At 46.5% G+C, this 25,219-nt stretch overlaps 2 protein-coding genes across 8 annotated transcripts in view; one reads left to right on the forward strand and one right to left on the reverse strand.

The window, feature by feature from the left end:
• Positions 1 to 1,756: 1,756 nt before the first annotated feature.
• Positions 1,757 to 7,669, reverse strand: TIGD5 (tigger transposable element derived 5). 2 transcript variants are annotated; one of them, XM_056522941.1, is made up of 2 exons: positions 5,251 to 7,669; positions 1,757 to 5,127 (listed from the first exon to the last, which is right to left on the reverse strand). In XM_056522941.1, the coding sequence occupies exon 1, from the start codon at positions 7,417 to 7,419 to the stop codon at positions 5,749 to 5,751; it is 1,671 nt and encodes a 556-aa protein (XP_056378916.1). In that variant the 5' UTR covers positions 7,420 to 7,669; the 3' UTR covers positions 1,757 to 5,127; positions 5,251 to 5,748. The 2 variants fall into 2 exon arrangements, with proteins under 2 accessions (XP_056378916.1, XP_056378915.1); XM_056522940.1 differs by having other exon boundaries at positions 1,757 to 5,041; positions 5,169 to 7,669.
• Positions 7,670 to 7,745: 76 nt separating this feature from the next.
• EEF1D (eukaryotic translation elongation factor 1 delta) overlaps positions 7,746 to 25,219 on the forward strand; it is a 36,730-nt gene continuing 19,256 nt past the window's right edge. For 2 of the 6 annotated variants that reach the window (XM_056522936.1, XM_056522937.1), the window contains exon 1: positions 16,894 to 18,066. In XM_056522936.1, the coding sequence (XP_056378911.1) occupies positions 16,895 to 18,066 (1,172 nt within the window). In that variant the 5' untranslated portion in view covers position 16,894. Of the gene's footprint in view, positions 7,900 to 7,998; positions 8,139 to 8,250; positions 8,258 to 10,491; positions 10,509 to 16,890; positions 18,067 to 25,219 lie in introns of those variants that run through there. The other 4 variants (XM_056522933.1, XM_056522934.1, XM_056522938.1 and 1 more) reach the window with 4 other exon arrangements.

A 25,219-nucleotide genomic window follows, 5' to 3' on the forward strand; every position in this document is an offset into this window, starting at 1 on the left:
ACAGCCAACGGCTGTCCGGGCATGCTAGGAGTTGTAGTTTTGCAACAGCTGTAGGCACACTGTTTTGGAAAACACTGGTCTATGGCTTGAATACCGCTCACGTGACTTAGGTGGTAACCTACTTAAAGGGGTACTCCCCTGGAGAAATTTTTTTTTTTTTAATCAACTGTTGCCAGAAAGTTAAACAGTTAAATTACTTCTATTAAAAAAAAATATCAATCCTTCCTGTACTTATCAGCTGCTGTATGCTCTACAGGAAGTTCTTTTCGAATTTCCTTTCTGTCTGACCACAGTGCTCTCTGCTGACACCTCTGTCCATTTTAGGAACTGTCCAGAGCAGGAGCAAATCCCCATAGCAAACCTATCCTGCTCTGGACAGCAGAGAGCACTGTGATCAGACAGAAAGGAAATTCAAAAAGAAAAGAACTTCCTGTGGAGCATACAAAAGCTGATAAGTACTGGAAGGATTAAGATTTTTCAATAGAAGTCATTTACAAATCTGTTTAACTTTTTGGCACCAGTTGAAAAAAAAATATGTTTTCCAGGGGAGTACCCCTTTAAACAGATTGGGAGTCACGTGTGATGGTGGCTGAATTTACTTTTAAGATTTGGAGGCAGAACTTACATCCAGAAAGACTCTGGCCCTGAGTTACTATTGTAAACCCGACATGTTTTGTCGTGTTGTGCGCCAGATTCTGTCTCATTGCACCAGAAATGAAAAAAAAAAACCCCGACCAACTCTCCATTTTACTGAGGAAACCTGAAAAAGGGGGCGTGGCATATGGGAAAGGGGGTGTGGTCACAGAAATAGGGCCGTGTCCCTGACATTTTCACAAAACCCAACATATTTACTAAGGTTTCCACAGAAAATGTGGTGGATTTCAGCCGAGGAAAACCCGACAGATCAGAGCGGGGAATTAAAACCCACAAAGAAAACTACACAACACTCTTAGTAAATCAGGGCCTCGGTCCGCATGTGAAAAGATTTCTGGGTCTTGTAAGTACAACATGTACAGGGAGGCAGTACTATCTGTGCTTCTATCATTTACAGGGAGGCAGTACTATCTGTGCTTCTATCATTTACAGGGAGGCAGTACTATCTATGCCTATATCATGTACTGGCAGTCAGTACTATCTGTGCTTCTATCATTTACAGGGAGGCAGTACTATCTGTGCTTCTATCATTTACAGGGAGGCAGTACTATCTATGCCTATATCATGTACTGGCAGTCAGTACTATCTGTGCCTACATCATGTACAGGGAGGCAGTACTATCTGTGCCTACATCATACATAGTGAGGCAGTATTATCTGTTCCTCTATCCTGTACAGGGAGGCAGTACTATCTGTATATATATAATTTAGAGGGAGAGACAAGGAGGCAGTACTATCTGTCCATATATATATGTATATACTAGAGGGAGACACAAGGGGGCAGTACTATTTGTGTGTGTGTATATATATATATATATATATATATATATATATATATATACACTAGAGGGAGACACAAGGGGGCAGTACTATTTGTGTGTGTGTATATATACACACACACACACACACTAGAGGGTGACACAAGGGGCAGTACCATCTCTATTTATATAATTACAGCTAGTGTCAGTACTACTATATGTTATCCATTATACATAAACATTGTAACCTCAGCACAGATATGATGGTCGTCTCGTCGCACGAAGTATAACAAGATACAATGTGACGGACGTCACTAATCTTCAAAAATAACAGCGGACATTGTCATCAACATAAAAATAACCATTTATTACAGAACTTTATCGCTCCTGACATAAATGTGTAAAGTGCATTTCTGGGACATTTTTTGTTTTATATATTGTGGCTGAAATGGGGTACAAAAAAACAACTACAACAGAAGATAACATTGTGGGGATCCATGGCCTGTGATATACCAGAAGATAACATTGTGGGGATCCATGGCCTGTGATATACCAGAAGATAACATTGTGGGGATCCATGGCCTGTGATATACCAGAAGATAACATTGTGGGGATCCATGGCCTGTGATATACCAGAAGATAACATTGTGGGGATCCATGGCCTGTGATATACCAGAAGATAACATTGTGGGGATCCATGGCCTGTGATATACCAGAAGATAACATTGTGGGGATCCATGGCCTGTGATATACCAGAAGATAACATTGTGGGGATCCATGGCCTGTGATATACCAGAAGATAACATTGTGGGGATCCATGGCCTGTGATATACCAGAAGATAACATTGTGGGGATCCATGGCCTGTGATATACCAGAAGATAACATTGTGGGGATCCATGGCCTGTGATATACCAGAAGATAACATTGTGGGGATCCATGGCCTGTGATATACCAGAAGATAACATTGTGGGGATCCATGGCCTGTGATATACCAGAAGATAACATTGTGGGGATCCATGGCCTGTGATATACCAGAAGATAACATTGTGGGGATCCATGGCCTGTGATATACCAGAAGATAACATTGTGGGGGTCTATGGGCTGGGACATAGAAGATAACATTGTGGGGGTCCATGGGCTGGGACATAGAAGATAACATTGTGGGGGTCCATGCAGAGGGACATATCAGAAGATAACAATATGAGGGTCTATGGGCTGGGACATTTCAGAAGATAACATTGTGGGGATCTATGGGCTGGGACATAGAAGATAACATTGTGGGGGTCCATGCAGAGGGACATATCAGAAGATAACAATATGAGGGTCTATGGGCTGGGACATTTCAGAAGATAACATTGTGGGGATCTATGGGCTGGGACATTTCAGAAGATAACATTGTGGGGGTCCATGCAGAGGGACATATCAGACGATAACATTGTGGGGGTCTATGGGCTGGGACATATCAGAAGATAACATTGTGGGGTGACCCTGGGTTTGTCCGGGTCATATTGGAAGACATCTTAAAGTGGACAATGTGCATCCTGGTTTTGTGGTAAATCCCAGTCCCCCCAGTCCCATCACACGTCTGTCTATATCACAGGCTGGGTCTATGGGGAGCAGAAAGGCACATTACTATAGGAATATTATGGAGCCACTCCATATATTTAAATAAGGCAAACAGAAGGATAGAATAAAGCCATATGGGGTCAGGGTCCGGAAATCATGTATCTCTGAGGCCGGTCTCATACAAGCGTAACGTGGACACATTTTCGCATCCGTATTAGGCTTACACTGCGTTTTTTATGTTTAACATATACGTTTTATACATTTGATTTTATTGAGGTATATTTCACACTGCGAATGCACCGACGGCAGTCACAAGAGTGTGCTCCCTGCTGCTGCCGGGTAGTTCTGTGCATCCGCTCATAGCAGCCGCTACAAGCAGACACACAGAACTACCCGGTCGCAACAGGGAGCTCGCTATTGTGACTGCCGTCGGCGCATTCACAGCTGGAAATATGATACGGATGCACTACGTGTGACCCTACCCGAAAAGAAAAAAAACCTATACATTAATGGATGCTAAAAATGGATGCTGATGTATGCCAATTACCAGAATCTGCTTCCTGTTGACCTACACTATACAAAAAGACAGTAATGTATACAGGTTTAAAAAAATATATACAATAGTGTAGTTGACCGCTTTGTACACAGCAAAATTAAATGTACAGTAAAAAACTAAACAAAAAAACGCAGTGTGAACCCGGAAATTCTGCCAGACTAGGGGGGTCTGATGACCTGAACTGACAGCTGTAAATTCAGGTAATCAGAAACGTGGTTGGGTCAGGACTTGCAGCGGTAAAACGGATGCCAAAATGTGTCTACCAAACCGGCCATAAGGTAAGAAGACCCCCCATTATACCTGTCTGCCAAACCATGGACGACTGGAAAATTTGATGAATGTGGAAGATCTAAAGAAAGATAAAAGGTATTACCCCGCAGAGATATTACCCTAAAGACTAAAATGTTACACAGGCTGGGATATTACCCCACAGCTCTGAGAAATTACCTCAAAGATTACTCCACAGATTTAATATTTTACCCAAAAGACTGGGATATTACCTTACAGATTGGGATATTACCCCACAGATTGGAGAAATTACCTCACAAACTGGGATATTACCCCGTAGACGGAGATATTACTTTACAGTCTGGGATATAACCCCAGACACTGAGATATTATCCCAAAGATTTTACCCCCTACTCCATATATCTCAGATATTACCTCACAGACTGGGATATTACCCGGTAGACTAAGATATTACCCACAGCTTTGACATTGTACCCCACTGACTGGGATATTCCCCTAAAGATCTGAGAAATTACCCACAGACTGGGATATTACTCCACAAATCTGAAATATTACCCCATAGACTGTGATATTACCCCACAGAGATTAAAATATTACTGTATAGACAGAATACTGCCCACAGACAGATTTTACCCCAAGGATTTGAGATATTACCTCACAGATCTCAGATATAATCCCACAAATTTAGATTTTACCCCACAAACTGAGATATTACCTCACAGATCTGAGATATTACCTCACAGACTGTGATATTACCTCACAGATCTGAGATATTACCTCACAGATCTGAGATATTACCTCACAGACTGGGATATTACCTCACAGACTGGGATATTACCTCACAGATCTGAGATATTACCTCACAGACTGGGATACTACCTCACAGACTGGGATATTACCTCATAGATCTGAGATATTACCTCACAGATCTGAGATATTACCTCACAGACTAGGATGAGATATTACCTCACAGACTGGGATATTACCTCACAGACTGGGATATTACCTCACAGATCTGAGATATTACCTCACAGACTGGGATACTACCTCACAGACTGGGATATTACCTCATAGATCTGAGATATTACCTCACAGATCTGAGATATTACCTCACAGACTAGGATGAGATATTACCTTAAAGACTGGGATATTACCGCACAGATTTGAGATATTACCTCACAGATCTGAGATATTACCTCACAGACTGGGATATTACCTCATAGATCTGAGATATTACCTCACAGATCTGAGATATTACCTCACAGACTAGGATGAGATATTACCTCACAGACTGCATTATTACCTCACAGACTGATATTTTTCCCCACAGATCTGACGTAATACCTCACAGACTGGGATATTACCTCATAGATCTGAGATATTACCTCACAGACTGGGATATTACCTTACAGACTGGGATATTACCGCACAGATTTGAGATATTACCTCACAGATCTGAGATATTACCTCACAGACTGGGATATTACCTCATAGATCTGAGATATTACCTCACAGACTAGGATGAGATATTACCTCACAGACTGCATTATTACCTCACAGACTGATATTTTTCCCCACAGATCTGACGTAATACCTCACAGACTGGGATATTACCTCAAAGATCTGAGATAAATAAATTAGGACCTAATATTGCAGAATTACTTTTATTTGGCCCCAAAGTGCCTATAACGGCCCGCCCTAAAATATAATGAAACGTAAATAATTTCCCTGTGTAAAATGTGGTGAGAGCGACATCCGACCGGTGAGACTGCGGCATAATACAGATTTCTAAGTCACAGATTACAGCTAAACAGGTGAAATTGTCTAAATATAGTGCAATATTTCCTGAGGAACTACCATGACACATGACTGCATATACAGGGGTGTATACATCGTGTATATCTATAACTGCTACCTACACGTCTCTGATACCATCGGTGCCCTTTCACCATGCAATGTCATCAGTTAGGAGCCGCCACAGTTGGCACCTTTGGTTTGTGAATGCATTAGCTGGAGACGCTGTGCAGTGGCGAGTAATGAATGCAGCTGCGCTATTTCTACAGGAGCCACATTCTGCGGCTTCTGGGTTTCAAACCACCGTAAAGCAGTCTCCAGCCCCTGAACGGCTTCGGCTGCTGTCGGGTTTATGTCATACTCTATGTCATCCTCATCATCACTGGTTTCTTCTTTAATAAAGTCACCCGAGGAGTCTGGGGTCATCCCCTCTGAGGATTCCAGCATGGCGGGCATGGGGTCATCCAGGTGCACCCACTCAGCTATATCCTCTGGGGTCAAATGTTTGTACACAAGGGCAGCCAGGTTGGTCAAGTCAGAGAAGACCTTGCTATAGTCGTCGCCAGCTGTGTCAGCCATGGCGCCACTCTCGAAAGCAGCTCTGAGGCCATAGAGCCAACACTTCTCGATACTTACGGCCTGTATCATGCCCCACGCCTGACCAGACAGGTAGATCATGTCTTTTAATAGAAAGGACTTGACAAAATCTGAAGGAGAACTATCAGAGGACACCGCCATCCTCAGGAGCTCGCGCTTGTAGAGCTGCTTGAAGGAAGCCATAACTCCTTGGTCCATGGACACGATCTTACTTCTGGTGTTTTTGGAAAGGAACAAGACCCTTATGCTGCCGTCGGGGGTCTGAAGCTCCTTCTCAGGGGGGCTCCCAGGACACTGGTTGACCAGGAGAACTGCTTTTTCTTGGAGACAGCATCGCCTTAAGTAACGTTTTACTCCAGGCACAAAGTCCTCGAAAAACCACTGTCTGAGTAGGTTTGATGTCATCTGCATGTTCTTGCAATATTTGTAGGTTGCCGGGAACTTGTCTGGGTTGTGGCACCGAAGACTTGCTGGATCCTGCAGTTTTCCAACAATTAATGGTTTCAGCTTGTGGTTGCCTGTAAGGTTGGCGGCCAGAAGAATGGCAACTCTGTCCTTGACTCTCCGGTAGCCGCGGGGCTGCTTAGCCATTGACATCTCATGCATCTGGTCTGGAAGGAGCTTCCAATACAGTCCAGTGACATTGGCGTTGTAGATCTGTTCATCACCGTAGCCGCTCTCATTTGCCGGTGCCTTGGGTTGTTCTTCTGGGTAGACCAGAACCGTGTCCATATCTGACGGCCTGACCTCTGGTTCACCATAGATGCGCTGACTGGAGATCCCATGTCTTTTCTGCCAACGCCAGAACCAGCCATGGCTAGCCTTGAAGGTGCAGTCCTCTCCATAGATCTGCTTGGCAAACATCTCAGCTTGGGCCTGGATAATTGGCCCGGACAGAGGAATGCCTTGTTGTCGTAGAGTGATGAACCACGAGTACACGGCACGGTCAATCTCTTCTTCGTTGGCCAAGCGCATCTTTTTCCTCTGTGTCCCTACATCCCCGCCGAGCTGGTCCAGAAACCATCTGAGCTTCTGCTCGTCTTTCAGCCACCCTCGGAGAGTTCCTCCTGGCACCCCGAAGTCTCTGGAGACGCTGGCTTGACGTTCGCCATTTTTAACTCTCTCTATGGCTTCCAGCTTGTCTTTGATGGAATACGCCTTGCGAAATGCCATCTTGACGATGGTCTGTGTGCACTCTGCATCGCCCAGTCTGGTCTCCAGGATCCGCTGCCCCTGGCAGGACATGGCAGCTGGGCACTAGGCACTGGCGAGGGCATGCACGTCACTCACACACCCATTGCTAACCTAGGAGCAGCGTGCCAGCCTTGCATGCATGCCCTGAGTGTTGGATGATGACTGGCATGCTGCTGGGGTGCCCGCCTGTGCCCACTGGTGTGCCCCTCTGCAGCTGTGTTTACATACAGCCTGGTCTTCCTTTTGTTTCTTCCCTGTCACAGCCCTCGCCTTCCCTCCCCTCCAGAAACCAAACTCTGCCCAGTCAGAAAAGAGACACACAGACACCCACGCATGCGCCGTGCCAACACCCTGCTAAGCACATCGCGCATGCGCCTGGCTTCCAGCTGTCACCTTCTGTCATATAAAGGCGCGTGCGCACGGGCCTGTAACCGCAAGTCCTTACTGCGTATGCGTTAGAGGGTTGTTTTTTTTTTTTGGCTACGTCAGGGGCGCGACCATTTCAGTTATGGAGCAGGATAGTGAAACCAGGTAAAACTAGCCGCTATATCCCAAGTAAACGGCCGAGTGAAATATATAGAAAGGGGCTGATACCGGTAACGTGCGGATCTGTCAGTGACCGTTGGTTTAGAAGCCAGGCTTCTCTTCAGCGTCTTCCCCTCTTTTGGGTTAGTTGGTGCCGTCCGGCCGGCGTTCTGATTGGTAGGGCCGGTCACGTGGTACGCTCTTTCCCTCCCGCTCTCTCTCCTGACGGCAGCGGCTGTAGCAGTGTGAGTACCGGGCCGGGCTCCGGGGGCTCCTCACCTGCCGGGATGGGCGCCCGGGGCTGAGGGGCTGACCGGAAGGTGTGGGGGGTCCGGGCTGTGTGCATTATTCCTCATGGCGGGCGGTAAAGTGTAACGGGGGGAGGGGGGACACATGAATGAAGGGGGAGGAGGTGGCGCCGGGTGATATGAGGGCCCGACATATGGAAAGGGGGAGAACTGTACATATATGAGGGGGGGGGGGGGGGAAGGACTGTACATATATGTGGGGGGGGGGGGAGGACTGTACATATATGAGGGGGGGGAGGACTGTACATATATGAGGGGGGGGAGGACTGTACATATATGAGGGGGGGGAGGACTGTACATATATGAGGGGGGGGAGGACTGTACACATATGAGGGGGGGGGGAGGAGGACTGTACACATATGGGGGGGGGGGAGGAGGACTGTACACATATGGGGGGGGGGAGGAGGACTGTACACATATGGGGGGGGGGAGGAGGACTGTACACATATGGGGGGGGGGGAGGAGGACTGTACACATATGGGGGGGGGGAGGAGGACTGTACACATATGGGGGGGGGGAGGAGGACTGTACACATATATGGGGGGGGGAGGAGGACTGTACACATATATGGGGGGGGGAGGAGGACTGTACACATATGAGGGGGGGGGAGGAGGACTGTACACATATGAGGGGGGGGGAGGAGGACTGTACACATATGAGGGGGGGGGAGGAGGACTGTACACATATGAGGGGGGGGGAGGAGGACTGTACACATATGAGGGGGGGGAGGAGGACTGTACACATATGAGGGGGGGGGAGGAGGACTGTACACATATGAGGGGGGGGGAGGAGGACTGTACACATATGAGGGGGGGGGAGGAGGACTGTACACATATGAGGGGGGGGGAGGAGGACTGTACACATATGAGGGGGGGGGAGGAGGACTGTACACATATGAGGGGGGGGGAGGAGGACTGTACACATATGAGGGGGGGGGGGAGGAGGACTGTACACATATGAGGGGGGGGGGAGGAGGACTGTACACATATGAGGGGGGGGGAGGAGGACTGTACACATATGAGGGGGGGGGAGGAGGACTGTACACATATGAGGGGGGGGGAGGAGGACTGTACACATATGAGGGGGGGGGAGGAGGACTGTACATATGAGGGGGGGGGAGGAGGACTGTACATATGAGGGGGGGGGAGGAGGACTGTACATATGAGGGGGGGGGAGGAGGACTGTACATATGAGGGGGGGGAGGAGGACTGTACATATGGGGGGGGGTGGAGGGCTGTACATATGGGGGGGGTGGAGGGCTGCACATATGGGGGGGGGGACTGTACATATCATATGGGGGAGGACTGTACATATCATATGGGGGGAGGACTGTACATATCATATGGGGGGGGGGAGGTGGAGGGCTGCACATATCATATGGGGGGGAGGACTGTACATATCATATGAGGGGGGGGGACTACATATATGAGGGGGGGGACTGCACATATCATAGGGGGGGGGGGGGTGGAGGGCTGCACATATCATATGGGGGGGAGGACTGTACATATATGAGGGGGGGACTGTACATATCATATGGGGGGGGGACTGTACATATCATATGGGGGAGGACTGTACATATCATATGAGGGGGGGGGGGGGGACTGTACATATCATATGGGGGAGGACTGTACATATCATATGGGGGGGGGAGGACTGTACATATCATATGGGGGGGGGAGGACTGTACATATCATATGGGGGGGGGGGGGAGGACTGTACATATCATATGGGGCTCTGTGTATGATTTTATAATTTTGGCCGCAGGAATGATCTCCAGGGAAGGTGTCGTTCTCTTTTACACCCGATATCTATCCAGACATATCAAATACTACAGACGGATTCTCTGCTAAACTGCACAACCTCTTCAGACCCCGTAATGTCAGGGCTGTGAATACAGGGGGGGGGGCAGGATTATTCTTTTGCATTGTTGAGGCGAGATCTCCAAAAATAAATAATCCCCCAATATCCTCTGACCTCAGAGGGGGATGTGTGGGGTCTCTACAGCCCTTTACAACGTCCATTTATATGTGATCTATCCCAATGTGTCTCATTTATATGTGATGTATCTGAATGTGTCTCATTTATATGTGATGTATCTGAATGCGTCTCATCCTCCCGTGCAGGAGATGTCTTGTGAGGTGCGTCCTGTCCTGATAGATAATATGGGGAATGACTGCCCTTCTTGTGAACGTCTCCTCTGTCTCTCGCATGGGCGGTCATGTGACTTTCTGAGGTTTTTCTCTGTTCTAACGTTTGCTGCTTTCTCTTTCCTGCTGACTCGGCTGCGCAGTTCTCCTGCGGTACATAGTGAGTATATGCTCCGTGTAGTCTCTGCCCCATCTGCATGCCTGCATGACCTCACCCCATCCATCGCTCCATCCTACTATTTTCTTTTAGCGGTTTCTGGAGGATTTAGTGAGACAGATGTTATTGTGAACGCACACAGCGTATGTACACGGAGCGGAGTCGGGCGCCCACCATGTGTTTATGGGAGATCATACTCTGACCACCTCTCGCAGCAGATCATCTTGTTGGACAGGACGTTCATAGCTGTGACTTCAGTAGATTGCGGTGTGCCAGGGTTGCAAAATGGTAGCACGGTGTTCCAACAAGTGTGCCTCCAGCTGTTGCAAAACTACAACTTCCAGTATGCATGGACTAGCCTTCTCCAGGGCATGCTAGAAGTTGTAGTTTTGCAACAGCTGTAGGCACCCTGGTTGGGAAAACACTGATCTACAGGGAAACTTTTTTTTTTTATTTTTTTTAATCAACTGGTGCCAGAAAGTTAAACAGATTTGTAAATTATTTCTATTAAAAAATCTTAATCCTTCCAGTACTTATTAGCTGCTTAATACTACAGAGGAAATTATTTTCTTTTTGGAACACAGAGCTCTCTTCTGACATCATGACCAGTGCTCTCTGCTGACACCTGTCCATTTTTTAGAACTGTCCAGAGTAGGAGAAAATCCCCATAGAAAACCTATGCTGCTCTGGACAGTTCCTAAAATGGACAGAGATGTCAGCAGAGAGCACTGTGGTCAGGATTTCAGCAGAGAGCACTGTGCTCCAAAAAGAAAATAATTTCCACTGTAGTATTCAGGAGCTAATAAGTACTGGAAAGATTTAAGATTTTTTTAAATAGAAGTAATTTACAAATCTGTTAAACTTTCTGGCACCAGTTGATTTAAAAAAAAAAAAAAAAAGTGTTCCACCGGAGTACCCCTTTAAGTGTTTCCCCACTAGGCGCGCTGGGTGTTGTAGTTTTGCAACAGCTGAAGCCGCACTCTTTGGGAATAAACTGTTAATCCAAAGACCAAGTTTTCCAACATTGTGCCTCCAGCTGTTGCAAAACTACAACTCCCAGCATGCCCGGACAGCCTCCGGCTGTCCGGGCATGCTGGAAGTTGTAGTTTTGCACATGTTACATGACGGTCACAGTATCTAATCTAATGCAATGCAACAAACCCGCCCCCACCCTAACCTGGCGCTATCACGACAAGCAAAATAATCTGACCAGATATCTTAGGTTGCAGGTCGCACATGGCTTTGCCAACGTTGACCTGAACGTGAGTTGCGTGCAGCTGTGTCATTTTAGCAACTTCCTAAATTAATTATAAATGTTACACCCTGTAATTATAAAATATAAATCTTTATTGCATCAATTTTGTATTGCATAATAAAACAATCCTATAGGAGAATAGAACAAGGTGAGTTGACACCTTCAAAGTGCATAAGAATTAATTTAGGATATTGCACTCTTGCCAACGGTTAAACGGGAACTCCAGCACATATGTTCTTATTCCCATTCCACATCATAGGGCATAAGGGACTGACTGTAGGGGGATCTGGCCGCTGGGACCCCCTGCAATCTCCTGCCAGTCACCCAGGCTCTCATGTCCCTCTCCATGTATCTGTATGGGAAAGCCGGAGATACTGCCCTTGTGTGTCTTTAGGCTTTCCCATAGAGATACATGGAGGAAGGAGTGCGGGGCACCGCTTTGTGCTCTGGTCAACAGTAATCCGTGCAGAGCGGAGCACGTTCCGTGCATGAGTCCAGGTGTCTCACCGGTTGGACCCCTGGTGATCAGACACTTCTCCCCCTATCCTGCAGATAGGGGATAAGAACATATGTACTGCAGTTTCACTCTAAAGGGGTACTCCGGTGGAAACATTTTTTTTTTAAATGAACTGGTGCCAGAATGTTCAATAGATTTGTAAATTACTTCTATTAAAAAATCTTAATCCTTTCAATACTTTTTAGCAACTGTATGCTACAGAGGAAAATCTTTATTTTTTTAATTTCTTTTTTTGTGTTGTCTACAGTGCTCTCTACTGACACCTGATGCCCTTATCAGGAACTGTCCAGAACAGGAGAAAATCCCCATAGCAAACATATGCTGCTCTGGACAGTTCCTGACACGGACAGAGGTGTCGGCAGAGAGCACTGTGGACAACACAAAAAAGAAATTCAAAAAGTAAAGAATTTCCTCTGTAGCATACAGCTGCTAAAAAGTACTGGAAGGGTAAAGAATTTTTTAATAGAAGTAATTTACAAATCTGTTTATCTTTCTGGCACCAGTTGATTTAAAAAAAAAAAAAAAAAAAAAATTCCGCCGGAGTACCCCTTTAAGGCTCCTATCACGTTTTGTGCCTTCATGGCACGCATACAGGGACAGACGCTCAAATTCACCTGCCAATTTTGAGGTTCTGCCCATGTATCTGTGCCATGAAGGCACAAAATGTGATGTGAATGCAGCCCTAATGTTTCCCCAAAAAATAAACTTAAAGGGGTACTCCGGTGAAAACCTTTTTTCTTTTAAATCAACTGGTGGCAGAAAGTTAAACATATTTGTAAATTGCTTCTATTAAAAAATCTTAATCCTTCCAGTACTTATTAGCTGCTGAATGCTACAGAGGAAATTCCTTTATTTTTGGAACACTGATGACATCACGAGCACAGTGCTCTCTACTGACATCTCTGTCCATTTTAGCAACCATGCATAGCAGATGTATGCTAAGGGCAGCATGGGGGCTCAGTGGTTAGCAGTGCTGGGGACTAGGGTTCAAATCCCACTAAGGACAACAATAAATAAAGCCTTATTATTATAACGTCAGTAGAGAGAACTGTGGTCGTGATGTCATCAGAGAGCATTCCAAAAAGAAAATAATTTCCTCTATAGTATTCAGCAGCTAATAAGTACAGGAAGGATTAAGATTTTTTAATAGAAGTAATTTACAAATATGTTTAACTTTCTGCCACCAGTTGATTTAAAAGAAAAAAAGGTTTTCTCCGGAGTACCCCTTTAAGGGTGCATGCACACAATGTTTTTGCAATACAGTTCCTGTATCAGGTTTTTGATGAAAAATGGATTCCTCAAAACCGGACTAAACTGCATCAAAATGTGTTTACAAATTTCAACCCATATACGGTTTGAAAATGATGTCCGGTTGCACACGTTTTTTTAAGAAAAAAAACGTATGTTTAACTTTTCACTCCATTTTGAATAAAGTTTTACTTGTTTGATTGAAATTAAAAGTAAAAACCATATGGTGCAAACCGGATGGAACCTTACGCACTTATGGTTCTGTACGGTCCCCATTGACTCCCGTGTTTAAAAAATAAAGTATACGGTTTTTCACCTGGACCAAAAAACGTAGTAGTCTACGGTTTTGGGTACGGGTAAAAAAAAAAACGACAAAACCGTATAAGACGCAAAATGGACTAAACCGGATGATGCGTTTGACATCTGGTTTACAGTGTTAAGTCAATGCGTACGGTTTTCTATACGGTTCCGTACGGTTTTTAACTTGAAACCATATACGGGAACCGTATACCAAAAAACGTGGTGTGCGTGCACCCTAACAAACGCCACATGTCAAACGCGAATACTAGGTACATTCAAAATGTCCGTACTTAATTGTAAAGTGCACAATGCAAACTATAGAAACAACACAGCTCTGGTGCTATGCAAAGAGGACAACTATAAAGCTATTTAAAAAAAAAAAAGTGCACAGGGCAGGAGTATATAGCAAATTGTATAAGTGCGTGGTGCACACCAGTGCATGAGGAGCACATACAATTCTAATCTGAACCATAACATGATACCGTAATATCACACAGATATTAGATATCCCCTAGATGCCATGTGCTGTTGCGATGCCCCAGTTTAAGGGCTTTGTGCCTGCTCTGTAAAGTTGACCATAAAGCTGAGTAATTTTGGTGCGAGCGCTCTGCATCTGTCTCCCGTCTCCTCGTCGGAGCTCTGTAGTTCTCATTGCATGCCGCTATCTGAACCACCACGGGAAATGCGACACAACCATGAAGCGTGACTATATTACTAGGTCTGTAGGACGTCCCAGCGGACACTACTGCGCACCTTATGTTTTACCTACAGTCTCTGCAGGATGTTATTGAGCGTCATTGGTGCAATGTACAATACTGGCCTCTACCATCACTTCATACTGACCCCTATATCTTCTATTTTGGTCTTATCCTCCTACACACAATGCTCATATTCTTGTCTTTAGGGGGAGTTATTCATTGGCTAGGTGTATATGGTAGGACTGACCGCTCTCCCATCTGCACCTTTGTCTCAATGCCAGCGCAACATTGTTGGTAGCTGAACCCAATACAAGTAGAGACAGTGTGTAGCTGTGGCCATTGTTGTACAGCAGGGGGCAGTGTTCTCTCTTTGAGACCTGCCAGTGTTTACCCCAGGATTTCCCAACCAGTAGGCCTCGACTGTTGCAAAGGTACAACTCCCAGCATGCCCAGACAGCCGGAGGCTGTCTGGGCATGCTGGAAGTTGTAGTTTTGCAACAGCTGGAGGCCTACTGGTTAGGAAACACTGCTTTAGGGCATGTTCACATGAGCAGATCCACAGCGTACTTTACGCCGCTGAAGGACCCTCTGTATTCTGCCTTCACATGTGCCTGCTTGTAGCTGCGATATGCCACTACGTGCAGACACACTGAAACAATGCAAGTCGCCGCGCATGCACGATGTGCGAGTATACTGCGCATGCGCGCGGCGACTCTCACATCGCACTGTGTCTGCTTGTAGCCGCGTATTGCCGCTCCGAGCAGGCACATGTAAAGGCAGAATACAGAGGGTCCTTCAGCGGTGGATCCGCAGCGAAATACGCTGCAAACATCCGCTCGTGTGAACGTACCCGAATACTCTTAATTAGAGTTGTACAATAGATGGCCAGTCCTTCTTCCCCCTGTGATAGTCCTGTTGCACCGTCCTGTTCCTCTTGGTGGTTGTGTCCATATGATCGCAGCGAGCTCATTCATTCTATTCTGTAGTAATGCAAACCATTCATCATCCACTTATGATCAGACCGCTGAATGTGGTTCTTCCTCCCCTCAGGTTTGCTTTGCAGCTCCAGATGGAGGTGGAATCATGTTCATTGCCTCCCGTTAGTTATCAAACTTTATTCCACCTCTATTCTCCAGATCATTGCATGATACAGCTTCATGGTAATGGTTTTACCAGAGAAGACATGACTGCCCCCCACAACTATTTTTTCCCTATATCCTGCCTGCGTTACTACAACTGTTGAAAAATTCAGTTTTCTTACCATGTCCGGGAGTCCTGAATTTCATTCTGTGAAGTCCTGAAAAAGACTTGATTCGCTTGGTATGGAAATGAGCCCCATGTAGTCTCGGGCATGCGGCCTACTCGGTCAGCTCTGTGCTGTATTCATGCCTACCCCAGCCCGGGCACCACAAACATCACCGCTCCGCTAACTAAAACCTTGCTCTGCCCAGAAGCAGCTTCATGGCCAAGATAGCGCTGCCTCTGGGCCTGCACGATATTCCCATGAGCAGGGCGGTGATGTCTGTGCTGCCCAGGCTGTCAATCATGCTGGGGTAGGTGTTAATACAGTCTTATGGGTACGTTCAGACGAACAGATTTACAGCGTATTTTACGCTGCAGATCCGCTGCTGAAGGACCTCTGTATGGTTCCTTTACACGTGTCTGCTCGGAGCGGCAATACACCGCCACGAGCAGACACACTGAGGCAAAGTGCGAGACTCGCCACGCATGCATGGTGTACTCACACACGTCGCGACCACTCCCCCTTCTCAGTGAGCCAGGCCGAGAGCTGCCGCGATGTGCGAGTATACTGCGCATGCGCCCGGCAACTCGCACATCGCAATGTGTCTGCTCATGGCGGCGTATTGCAGCTCCGAGCAGGCACATGTAAAGGCAGCATATAGAGGTCCTTCAGCTGCGGATCCGCAGTGAAATCCACGCGGAAAATCCGCTCGTCTGTATGTACCCTGAAGCGGCTATGACTGAGGATGCCAAACACCCCTGGGACTACACGAGGCTCGTTTCCATACAGCGCAGGACATTTTTCAGTCTTTTACAGGGTGCAATGCAGAACATCCGGATCTGGTAAGATCAGCAGCTTTTGCTTTTCCCCATTTCTTTTGTCAGAATTGTTCACGGTTTACAAAATCATAATTTATTCTGACAGCGGAGCGATTTTGATTGAAGGCCAAGTTGTGGTACTATATGGTATTATCTCCAATATAGTACACTGGCATCTGGTAGCACGTGGCTGCCCTTACCTGCCCCTCCAAACCTATAATCTCCCCCGATGTCTTCTCTGGTAAATGCCCTGTGTCTCTTGTGCATCTGTTCGGCGTTACAGCTCTTCTTGTCTTTTTAATGCTGCTGGATGGTGAAGATGAGGACAAGGAGGCATCAGAGCCCCGCAGAGTCCAGTTGGGTGGACAAACACAAGTGCGAGGACGGTGCCAAACTCCCATGTGAGGCCCAGACTACGGCAACCCCCAAGAGGATCGAAGCCACAAACGGGAACCAGTCCGAATCTGCGGAGAATTCCACAAATCCCGACCAGAAGAAAGTCAACGGCAAAAAGCAGAAAAAGAGGCGAAGGTCACCCCGAAACAAAGCCTCTCCTCCTAAGGTGGACTCTGTTCTCCTTGGCATGATGGCTGATGCCGTGTGGTTGGATAAGTCTATGTATGATGAGGCTGAATGTTATTACCACGCCCTTCTTGCCACAGAGCAGACAAGGGCACCAGAGGTGCTGACGCCAACCAAAGCGTTATCTGTTAAACACAAGACAGTACATGGTGCGCCGAAGAACACTGCCACGGACGGCTGCTGCCATAGCAATATGGTGGCTTGTCATCATGTAAGCAAAGGTGTTTGGGTCAACAAGTTCAACTTTGAGGATGCTGAGAGCCAGTTTGTCGCACAGTTTACCTCCCCTTTAGCTCCTCGTGTGCTGAACCTCAATCTAGTCCCTCCTGACCGTGCCGCGTCAAGGTCCTGGCAGAAGACCCCAGATGAAGGTTATGCAAGTGCCACCCCAACGCCAGCCTCAGCAGCACCCAGTCCACTGACTGTAAACTCTATAGTATTGGACCCGACTGTGAATGGAAAGCCTCACTGGGCAGGTCTGCAGAGCCTGATGTCTGAAGTGTGGCTCGACAGGTCCCTGTATGACCAGGCGGAGACGCGTTACTATGAGCACGTGGCACAGGCGGCATCACAGGCGGAGCCCTCCATGAATAACTGGAGCCAGAACAAAAGGGGCAAAAAGGACAAATGTAGTAAAAAGTCAGCCGGAAAGCAGCCACCTGTCCGGAGGAAGGAGCTCACCAGTATTCCGGAAGAGACCGACAACGCACTGTATTACCCCGCCTACTACCTGCATGCAGACAGCGAGAGGGTGTGGCTTGATAAGAGCGCGTACGACAAAGCCGAGGAGAACTTCTACTCTGCGCAAAGCCATAAGACGTCCAACGCTGTGAAACCCTACAAGTCGCCATCTGTAGCCAAACACCCCAAGCCGGTAAAAACCAGGCCTGGTGGCAAGAAGTAGGAGCCTATTATATATTCTATACTAGTGTATACTGTCGTAATTTCGTGTCTGACTCTCCGCAGATGTTTCATGTGTTTTTAAACTTTAATATTTCAAGACGAGGGGCTTATTACCTTCCCCTAAGGCAGTGGTTTCTAAACTGTGGCCCTCCAGACGTTGCATAACTACAACTCCCAGCATGTCAAGACGGCCGTTGGCTGTCCAGGCATGCTGGGAGTTGTAGTTTTGCAACACCTGGAGGGCCACAGTATGGAGACCACTGCTCTGTTGTTCATGACTTTGCATAACTACAACTCCCAGCATGCCTGGACAGCCAACAGCTGTCCGGGCATGCTTGGAGTTGTAGTCTTGCAACATCTGTTGGGCCGCAGTGTGGAAGCCACTGCCTTAAGACCCCGATCTGTGCTGCAGGCTGCATGTGCCTTTTTATTTCAATAGGGTGGCCTTAAGGTTTTACCGGAGTCCTCCTCTAAAAAGGGCGCCATCCCAATGCTACTGAAGGTTTGCGTCAGCTGGGGGTGATATAGTGACGCTAAATTAAAATACAACTATACTATGTATACAACTAAGGATCATTTATGAGGAATTTTACAACTTCCTAATATTTTAATTTCATTTTTCCCTTCTGATTGCTGTCAGTGAATGGAAACATCAGTGTATGAAAATAAATCCCGATTACACTAATGCATTTGTTACAATGTATCAGTGTGAACTTGTGGCGCACATTGTAATTTACATTGTGTTTATTACTGTGACACAGTATCCATGTCAGGGCACGTAGGTTTATTTGAATAATAACCGTCTGAAGGGAACATTGCATTAAAGGGGTATGCCACCCCTAGACCTCTTATCCCCATCCAAGGAACATGCTGGAACATGCCTACATTGAGATATATATATTTCAATATTTAATAATTATTAGTTATAATGAAGATATATGAAATTAAATAAACTAATAATTATAAATATATTTAAAGTACTTAACTTTATTTAATTATATAAAATAATTATAATTAAATTAGAATATGTAGAAGTATCAGATGTAGTAGTAGCAGTAGCAGTTGCAGGCAGCAGTAGAAGTAGTAGTTGTAGTTGCAGGCAGCAGTAGAAGTAGTAATTGTAGTAGCAGTTGCAGGCAGCAGTAGAAGTAGTAGTTGTAGTAGCAGTTGCAGGCAGCAGTAGAAGTAGTAATTGCAGTAGCAGTTGCAGGCAGCAGTAGAAGTAGTAGTTGCAATTGCAGGCAGCAGTAGAAGTAGTAGTTGCAGGCAGCAGTAGAAGTAGTAGTTGCAGGCAGCAGAAGTAGTTGCAGTTGCAGGCAGCAGTAGTAGTTGCAGGCAGCAGTAGTAGTTGCAGGCAGCAGTAGTAGTTGCAGGCAGCAGTAGTAGATGCAGTTGCAGGCAGCAGTAGAAGTAGTAGTTGTAGTTGCAGGCAGCAGTAGAAGTAGTAGTTGCAGTTGCAGGCAGCAGTAGAAGTAGTAGTTGTAGTAGCAGTTGCAGGCAGCAGTAGAAGTAGTAGTTGTAGTAGCAGTTGCAGGCAGCAGAAGTAGTAGTAGTAGTTGCAGTTGCAGGCAGCAGTAGAAGTAGTAGTTGCAGGCAGCAGTAGAAGTAGTAGTTGCAGGCAGCAGTAGTAGTAGCAGTTGCAGGCAGCAGTAGAAGTAGTAGTTGCAGGCAGCAGTAGAAGTAGTAGTTGCAGGCAGCAGTAGAAGTAGTAGTTGCAGGCAGCAGTAGAAGTAGTAGTTGCAGGCAGCAGTAGAAGTAGTAGTTGCAGGCAGTAGTAGTAGTTGTAGTAGTTGCAGTAGCAGTTGCAGGCAGCAGTAGAAGTAGTAGTTGCAGGCAGCAGTAGAAGTTGTAGTAGCAGTTGCAGGCAGCAGTAGAAGTAGCAGTTGCAGGCAGCAGTAGAAGTAGTAGTTGTAGTAGCAGTTGCAGGCAGCAGAAGTAGTAGCAGTTGCAGGCAGCAGAAGTAGTAGCAGTTGCAGGCAGCAGAAGTAGTAGTAGTTGCAGGCAGCAGTAGAAGTAGTAGTTGCAGGCAGCAGTAGAAGTAGTAGTTGCAGGCAGCAGTAGAAGTAGTAGTTGCAGGCAGCAGTAGAAGTAGTAGTTGCAGGCAGCAGTAGAAGTAGTAGTTGCAGGCAGCAGTAGAAGTAGTAGTTGCAGGCAGCAGTAGAAGTAGTAGTTGCAGGCAGCAGTAGAAGTAGTAGTTGCAGGCAGCAGTAGAAGTAGTAGTTGCAGGCAGCAGTAGAAGTAGTAGTTGCAGGCAGCAGTAGAAGTAGTAGTTGCAGTTGCAGGCAGCAGTAGAAGTAGTAGTTGCAGGTAGAAGTAGTAGTTGCAGTTGCAGGCAGCAGTAGAAGTAGTAGTTGCAGGCAGAAGTAGTAGTTGCAGGCAGCAGTAGAAGTAGTAGTTGTAGTAGCAGTTGCAGGCAGCAGTAGAAGTAGTAGTTGCAGTAGCAGTTGCAGGCAGCAGTAGAAGTAGTTGTAGTTGCAGGCAGCAGTAGAAGTAGTAGTTGCAGGCAGCAGTAGAAGTAGTAGTTGCAGGCAGCAGTAGAAGTAGCAGTTGCAGGCAGCAGTAGAAGTAGTAGTTGTAGTAGCAGTTGCAGGCAGCAGTAGAAGTAGTAGTTGCAGGCAGCAGTAGAAGTAGTAGTTGCAGTAGCAGTTGCAGGCAGCAGTAGAAGTAGTAGTTGTAGTAGCAGTTGCAGGCAGCAGTAGAAGTAGTAGTTGCAGGTAGCAGTAGTAGTAGCAGTTGCAGGCAGCAGTAGAAGTAGTAGTTGTAGTAGCAGTTGCAGTAGAAGTAGTAGTTGCAGGCAGCAGTAGAAGTAGTAGTTGCAGTTGCAGGCAGCAGTAGAAGTAGTAGCAGTTGCAGGCAGCAGTAGAAGTAGTAGTTGTAGTAGCAGTTGCAGGCAGCAGTAGAAGTAGTAGTTGCAGTTGCAGGTAGCAGTAGTAGTAGCAGTTGCTGGCAGCAGTAGAAGTAGTAGTTGCAGGCAGCAGTAGAAGTAGTAGTTGTAGTAGCAGTTGCAGGCAGCAGTAGAAGTAGTAGTTGCAGGCAGCAGTAGAAGTAGTAGTTGTAGTAGTAGCAGTTGCAGGCAGCAGTAGAAGTAGTAGTTGCAGTAGCAGGCAGCAGTAGAAGTAGTAGTTGCAGTAGCAGGCAGCAGTAGAAGTAGTAGTTGCAGTAGCAGGCAGCAGTAGAAGTAGTAGTTGCAGTTGCAGGCAGCAGTAGAAGTAGTAGTAGTTGCAGGCAGCAGTAGAAGTAGTAGTAGTTGCAGTTGCAGGTAGAAGTAGTAGTTGCAGTTGCAGGCAGCAGTAGAAGTAGTAGTTGCAGTAGCAGTTGCAGGCAGCAGTAGAAGTAGTAGTTGCAGTTGCAGGCAGCAGTAGAAGTAGTAGTTGTAGTAGCAGTTGCAGGCAGCAGTAGAAGTAGTAGTTGCAGGCAGCAGTAGAAGTAGTAGTTGTAGTAGTAGCAGTTGCAGGCAGCAGTAGAAGTAGTAGTTGCAGTAGCAGGCAGCAGTAGAAGTAGTAGTTGCAGTTGCAGGCAGCAGTAGAAGTAGTAGCAGTTGCAGGCAGCAGTAGAAGTAGTAGTTGCAGTTGCAGGCAGCAGTAGAAGTAGTAGTTGTAGTAGCAGTTGCAGGCAGAAGTAGTAGTTGTAGTAGCAGTTGCAGGCAGCAGTAGAAGTAGTAGTTGCAGTAGCAGTTGCAGGCAGCAGTAGAAGTAGTAGTTGTAGTAGCAGTTGCAGGCAGCAGTAGAAGTAGTAGTTGCAGTAGCAGTTGCAGGCAGCAGTAGAAGTAGCAGTTGCAGGTAGCAGTTGCAGGCAGCAGTAGAAGTAGTAGTTGCAGTAGCAGTTGCAGGCAGCAGTAGAAGTAGTAGTTGCAGGCAGCAGTAGAAGTAGTAGTTGTAGTAGCAGTTGCAGGCAGCAGTAGAAGTAGTAGTTGCAGGCAGCAGTAGTAGTTGTAGTAGTAGTAGTAGCAGCAGTTGCAGGCAGCAGTAGAAGTAGTAGTTGCAGTAGCAGGCAGCAGTAGAAGTAGTAGTTGCAGTTGCAGGCAGCAGTAGAAGTAGTAGTAGTTGCAGGCAGTAGTAGTAGTTGCAGGCAGCAGTAGAAGTAGTAGTTGCAGTTGCAGGCAGCAGTAGAAGTAGTAGTTGCAGTTGCAGGCAGCAGTAGAAGTAGTAGTCGCAGTTGCAGGCAGCAGTAGAAGTAGTAGTTGCAGTTGCAGGCAGCAGTAGAAGTAGTAGTTGCAGTAGCAGTTGCAGGCAGCAGTAGAAGTAGTAGTTGCAGTTGCAGGTAGCAGTTGCAGGCAGCAGTAGAAGTAGTAGTTGCAGTAGCAGTTGCAGGCAGCAGTAGAAGTAGTAGTTGCAGGCAGCAGTAGAAGTAGTAGTTGTAGTAGCAGTTGCAGGCAGCAGTAGAAGTAGTAGTTGCAGGCAGCAGTAGAAGTAGTAGTTGTAGTAGTAGTAGTAGCAGCAGTTGCAGGCAGCAGTAGAAGTAGTAGTTGCAGTAGCAGGCAGCAGTAGAAGTAGTAGTTGCAGTTGCAGGCAGCAGTAGAAGTAGTAGTAGTTGCAGGCAGTAGTAGTAGTTGCAGGCAGCAGTAGAAGTAGTAGTTGCAGTTGCAGGCAGCAGTAGAAGTAGTAGTTGCAGTTGCAGGCAGCAGTAGAAGTAGTAGTTGCAGTTGCAGGCAGCAGTAGAAGTAGTAGTTGCAGTTGCAGGCAGCAGTAGAAGTAGTAGTTGCAGTAGCAGGCAGCAGTAGAAGTAGTAGTTGTAGTAGCAGTTGCAGGCAGCAGTAGAAGTAGTAATTGTAGTAGCAGTTGCAGGCAGCAGTAGAAGTAGTAGTTGCAGGCAGCAGTAGAAGTAGTAGTTGCAGTTGCAGGCAGCAGTAGAAGTAGTAGTTGTAGTAGCAGTTGCAGGCAGCAGTAGAAGTAGTAGTTGCAGGTAGCAGTAGTAGTAGCAGTTGCTGGCAGCAGTAGAAGTAGTAGTTGCAGGCAGCAGTAGAAGTAGTAGTTGTAGTAGCAGTTGCAGGCAGCAGTAGAAGTAGTAGTTGCAGGCAGCAGTAGAAGTAGTAGTTGTAGTAGTAGCAGTTGCAGGCAGCAGTAGAAGTAGTAGTTGTAGTAGTAGCAGTTGCAGGCAGCAGTAGAAGTAGTAGTTGTAGTAGCAGTTGCAGGCAGCAGTAGAAGTAGTAGTTGCAGGCAGCAGTAGAAGTAGTAGTTGCAGTTGCAGGCAGCAGTAGAAGTAGTAGTTGTAGTAGCAGTTGCAGGCAGCAGTAGAAGTTGCAGTTGCAGGTAGCAGCAGTAGTAGTAGCAGTTGCTGGCAGCAGTAGAAGTAGTAGTTGCAGGCAGCAGTAGAAGCAGTAGAAGTAGTAGTTGTAGTAGCAGTTGCAGGCAGCAGTAGAAGTAGTAGTTGCAGGCAGCAGTAGAAGTAGTAGTTGTAGTAGTAGCAGTTGCAGGCAGCAGTAGAAGTAGTAGTTGCAGTAGCAGGCAGCAGTAGAAGTAGTAGTTGCAGTAGCAGGCAGCAGTAGAAGTAGTAGTTGCAGTAGCAGGCAGCAGTAGAAGTAGTAGTTGCAGTAGCAGGCAGCAGTAGAAGTAGTAGTTGCAGTAGCAGGCAGCAGTAGAAGTAGTAGTTGCAGTAGCAGGCAGCAGTAGAAGTAGTAGTTGCAGTAGCAGGCAGCAGTAGAAGTAGTAGTTGCAGTAGCAGGCAGCAGTAGAAGTAGTAGTTGCAGTAGCAGGCAGCAGTAGAAGTAGTAGTTGCAGTTGCAGGCAGCAGTAGAAGTAGTAGTTGCAGTTGCAGGCAGCAGTAGAAGTAGTAGTTGCAGTAGCAGGCAGCAGTAGAAGTAGTAGTTGTAGTAGCAGTTGCAGGCAGCAGTAGAAGTAGTTGTAGTAGCAGTTGCAGGCAGCAGTAGAAGTAGTAGTTGCAGTAGCAGGCAGCAGTAGAAGTAGTAGTTGCAGTAGCAGTTGCAGGCAGCAGTAGTAGTTGTAGTAGCAGGCAGCAGTAGAAGTAGTAGTTGTAGTAGCAGTTGCAGGCAGCAGTAGAAGTAGTAGTTGTAGTAGCAGTTGCAGGCAGCAGTAGAAGTAGTAGTTGCAGTAGCAGGCAGCAGTAGAAGTAGTAGTTGCAGTAGCAGTTGCAGGCAGCAGTAGTAGTTGCAGTTGCAGGTAGAAGTAGTAGTTGCAGTAACAGTTGCAGGCAGCAGTAGAAGTAGTAGTTGCAGTAGCAGGCAGCAGTAGAAGTAGTAGTTGCAGTAGCAGTAGCAGGCAGCAGTAGAAGTAGTAGTTGCAGTTGCAGGTAGAAGTAGTAGTTGCAGTAGCAGTTGCAGGCAGCAGTAGAAGTAGTAGTTGTAGTAGCAGTTGCAGGCAGCAGTAGAAGTAGTAGTTGTAGTAGCAGTTGCAGGCAGCAGTAGAAGTAGTAGTTGCAGTAGCAGGCAGCAGTAGAAGTAGTAGTTGCAGTAGCAGTTGCAGGCAGCAGTAGTAGTTGCAGTTGCAGGTAGAAGTAGTAGTTGCAGTAACAGTTGCAGGCAGCAGTAGAAGTAGTAGTTGCAGTAGCAGGCAGCAGTAGAAGTAGTAGTTGCAGTAGCAGTAGCAGGCAGCAGTAGAAGTAGTAGTTGCAGTTGCAGGTAGAAGTAGTAGTTGCAGTAGCAGTTGCAGGCAGCAGTAGAAGTAGTAGTTGTAGTAGCAGTTGCAGGCAGCAGTAGAAGTAGTAGTTGTAGTAGCAGTTGCAGGCAGCAGTAGAAGTAGTAGTTGTAGTAGCAGCAGCATCAGATATTCTTCAATGGGAACTCTTGGTGCACTGGACGGACATACACCAATGTGCACCCAAGTGAGGTTTTTTTTTATTATTTGATCTCCTTTTGTAAGTGAAACATCACAGAGAGGGAAAAACAACTCAAAATGTAACAATTCAATAAATGACCTTGGATTGTGTAAAGTAGACGGCTACATCGGTGCATTCACAAATCATTTCCTCATATTTAAATTTATCTTTTTGCCATAATTTATACAGAACTCGATAGTAAATGAGCTAATGGTTCTATTCACTGACCGCAAACATTTTTCTTCTACTGTTTTGCGAGTGTCTTAACATTTTTCCATTCACTGACAAACTCAGATCTTAAGACTGAAACACAAAGTAGGTTAGAAAGTTGAAGTTGCATTAACTTTAAACACAAGACTGAGTATATGAACCGTGAAGT

The sequence above is a fragment of the Hyla sarda genome, chromosome 5, assembly GCF_029499605.1.
Source record: "Hyla sarda isolate aHylSar1 chromosome 5, aHylSar1.hap1, whole genome shotgun sequence".
NCBI classification, from domain to species: domain Eukaryota; kingdom Metazoa; phylum Chordata; class Amphibia; order Anura; family Hylidae; genus Hyla; species Hyla sarda.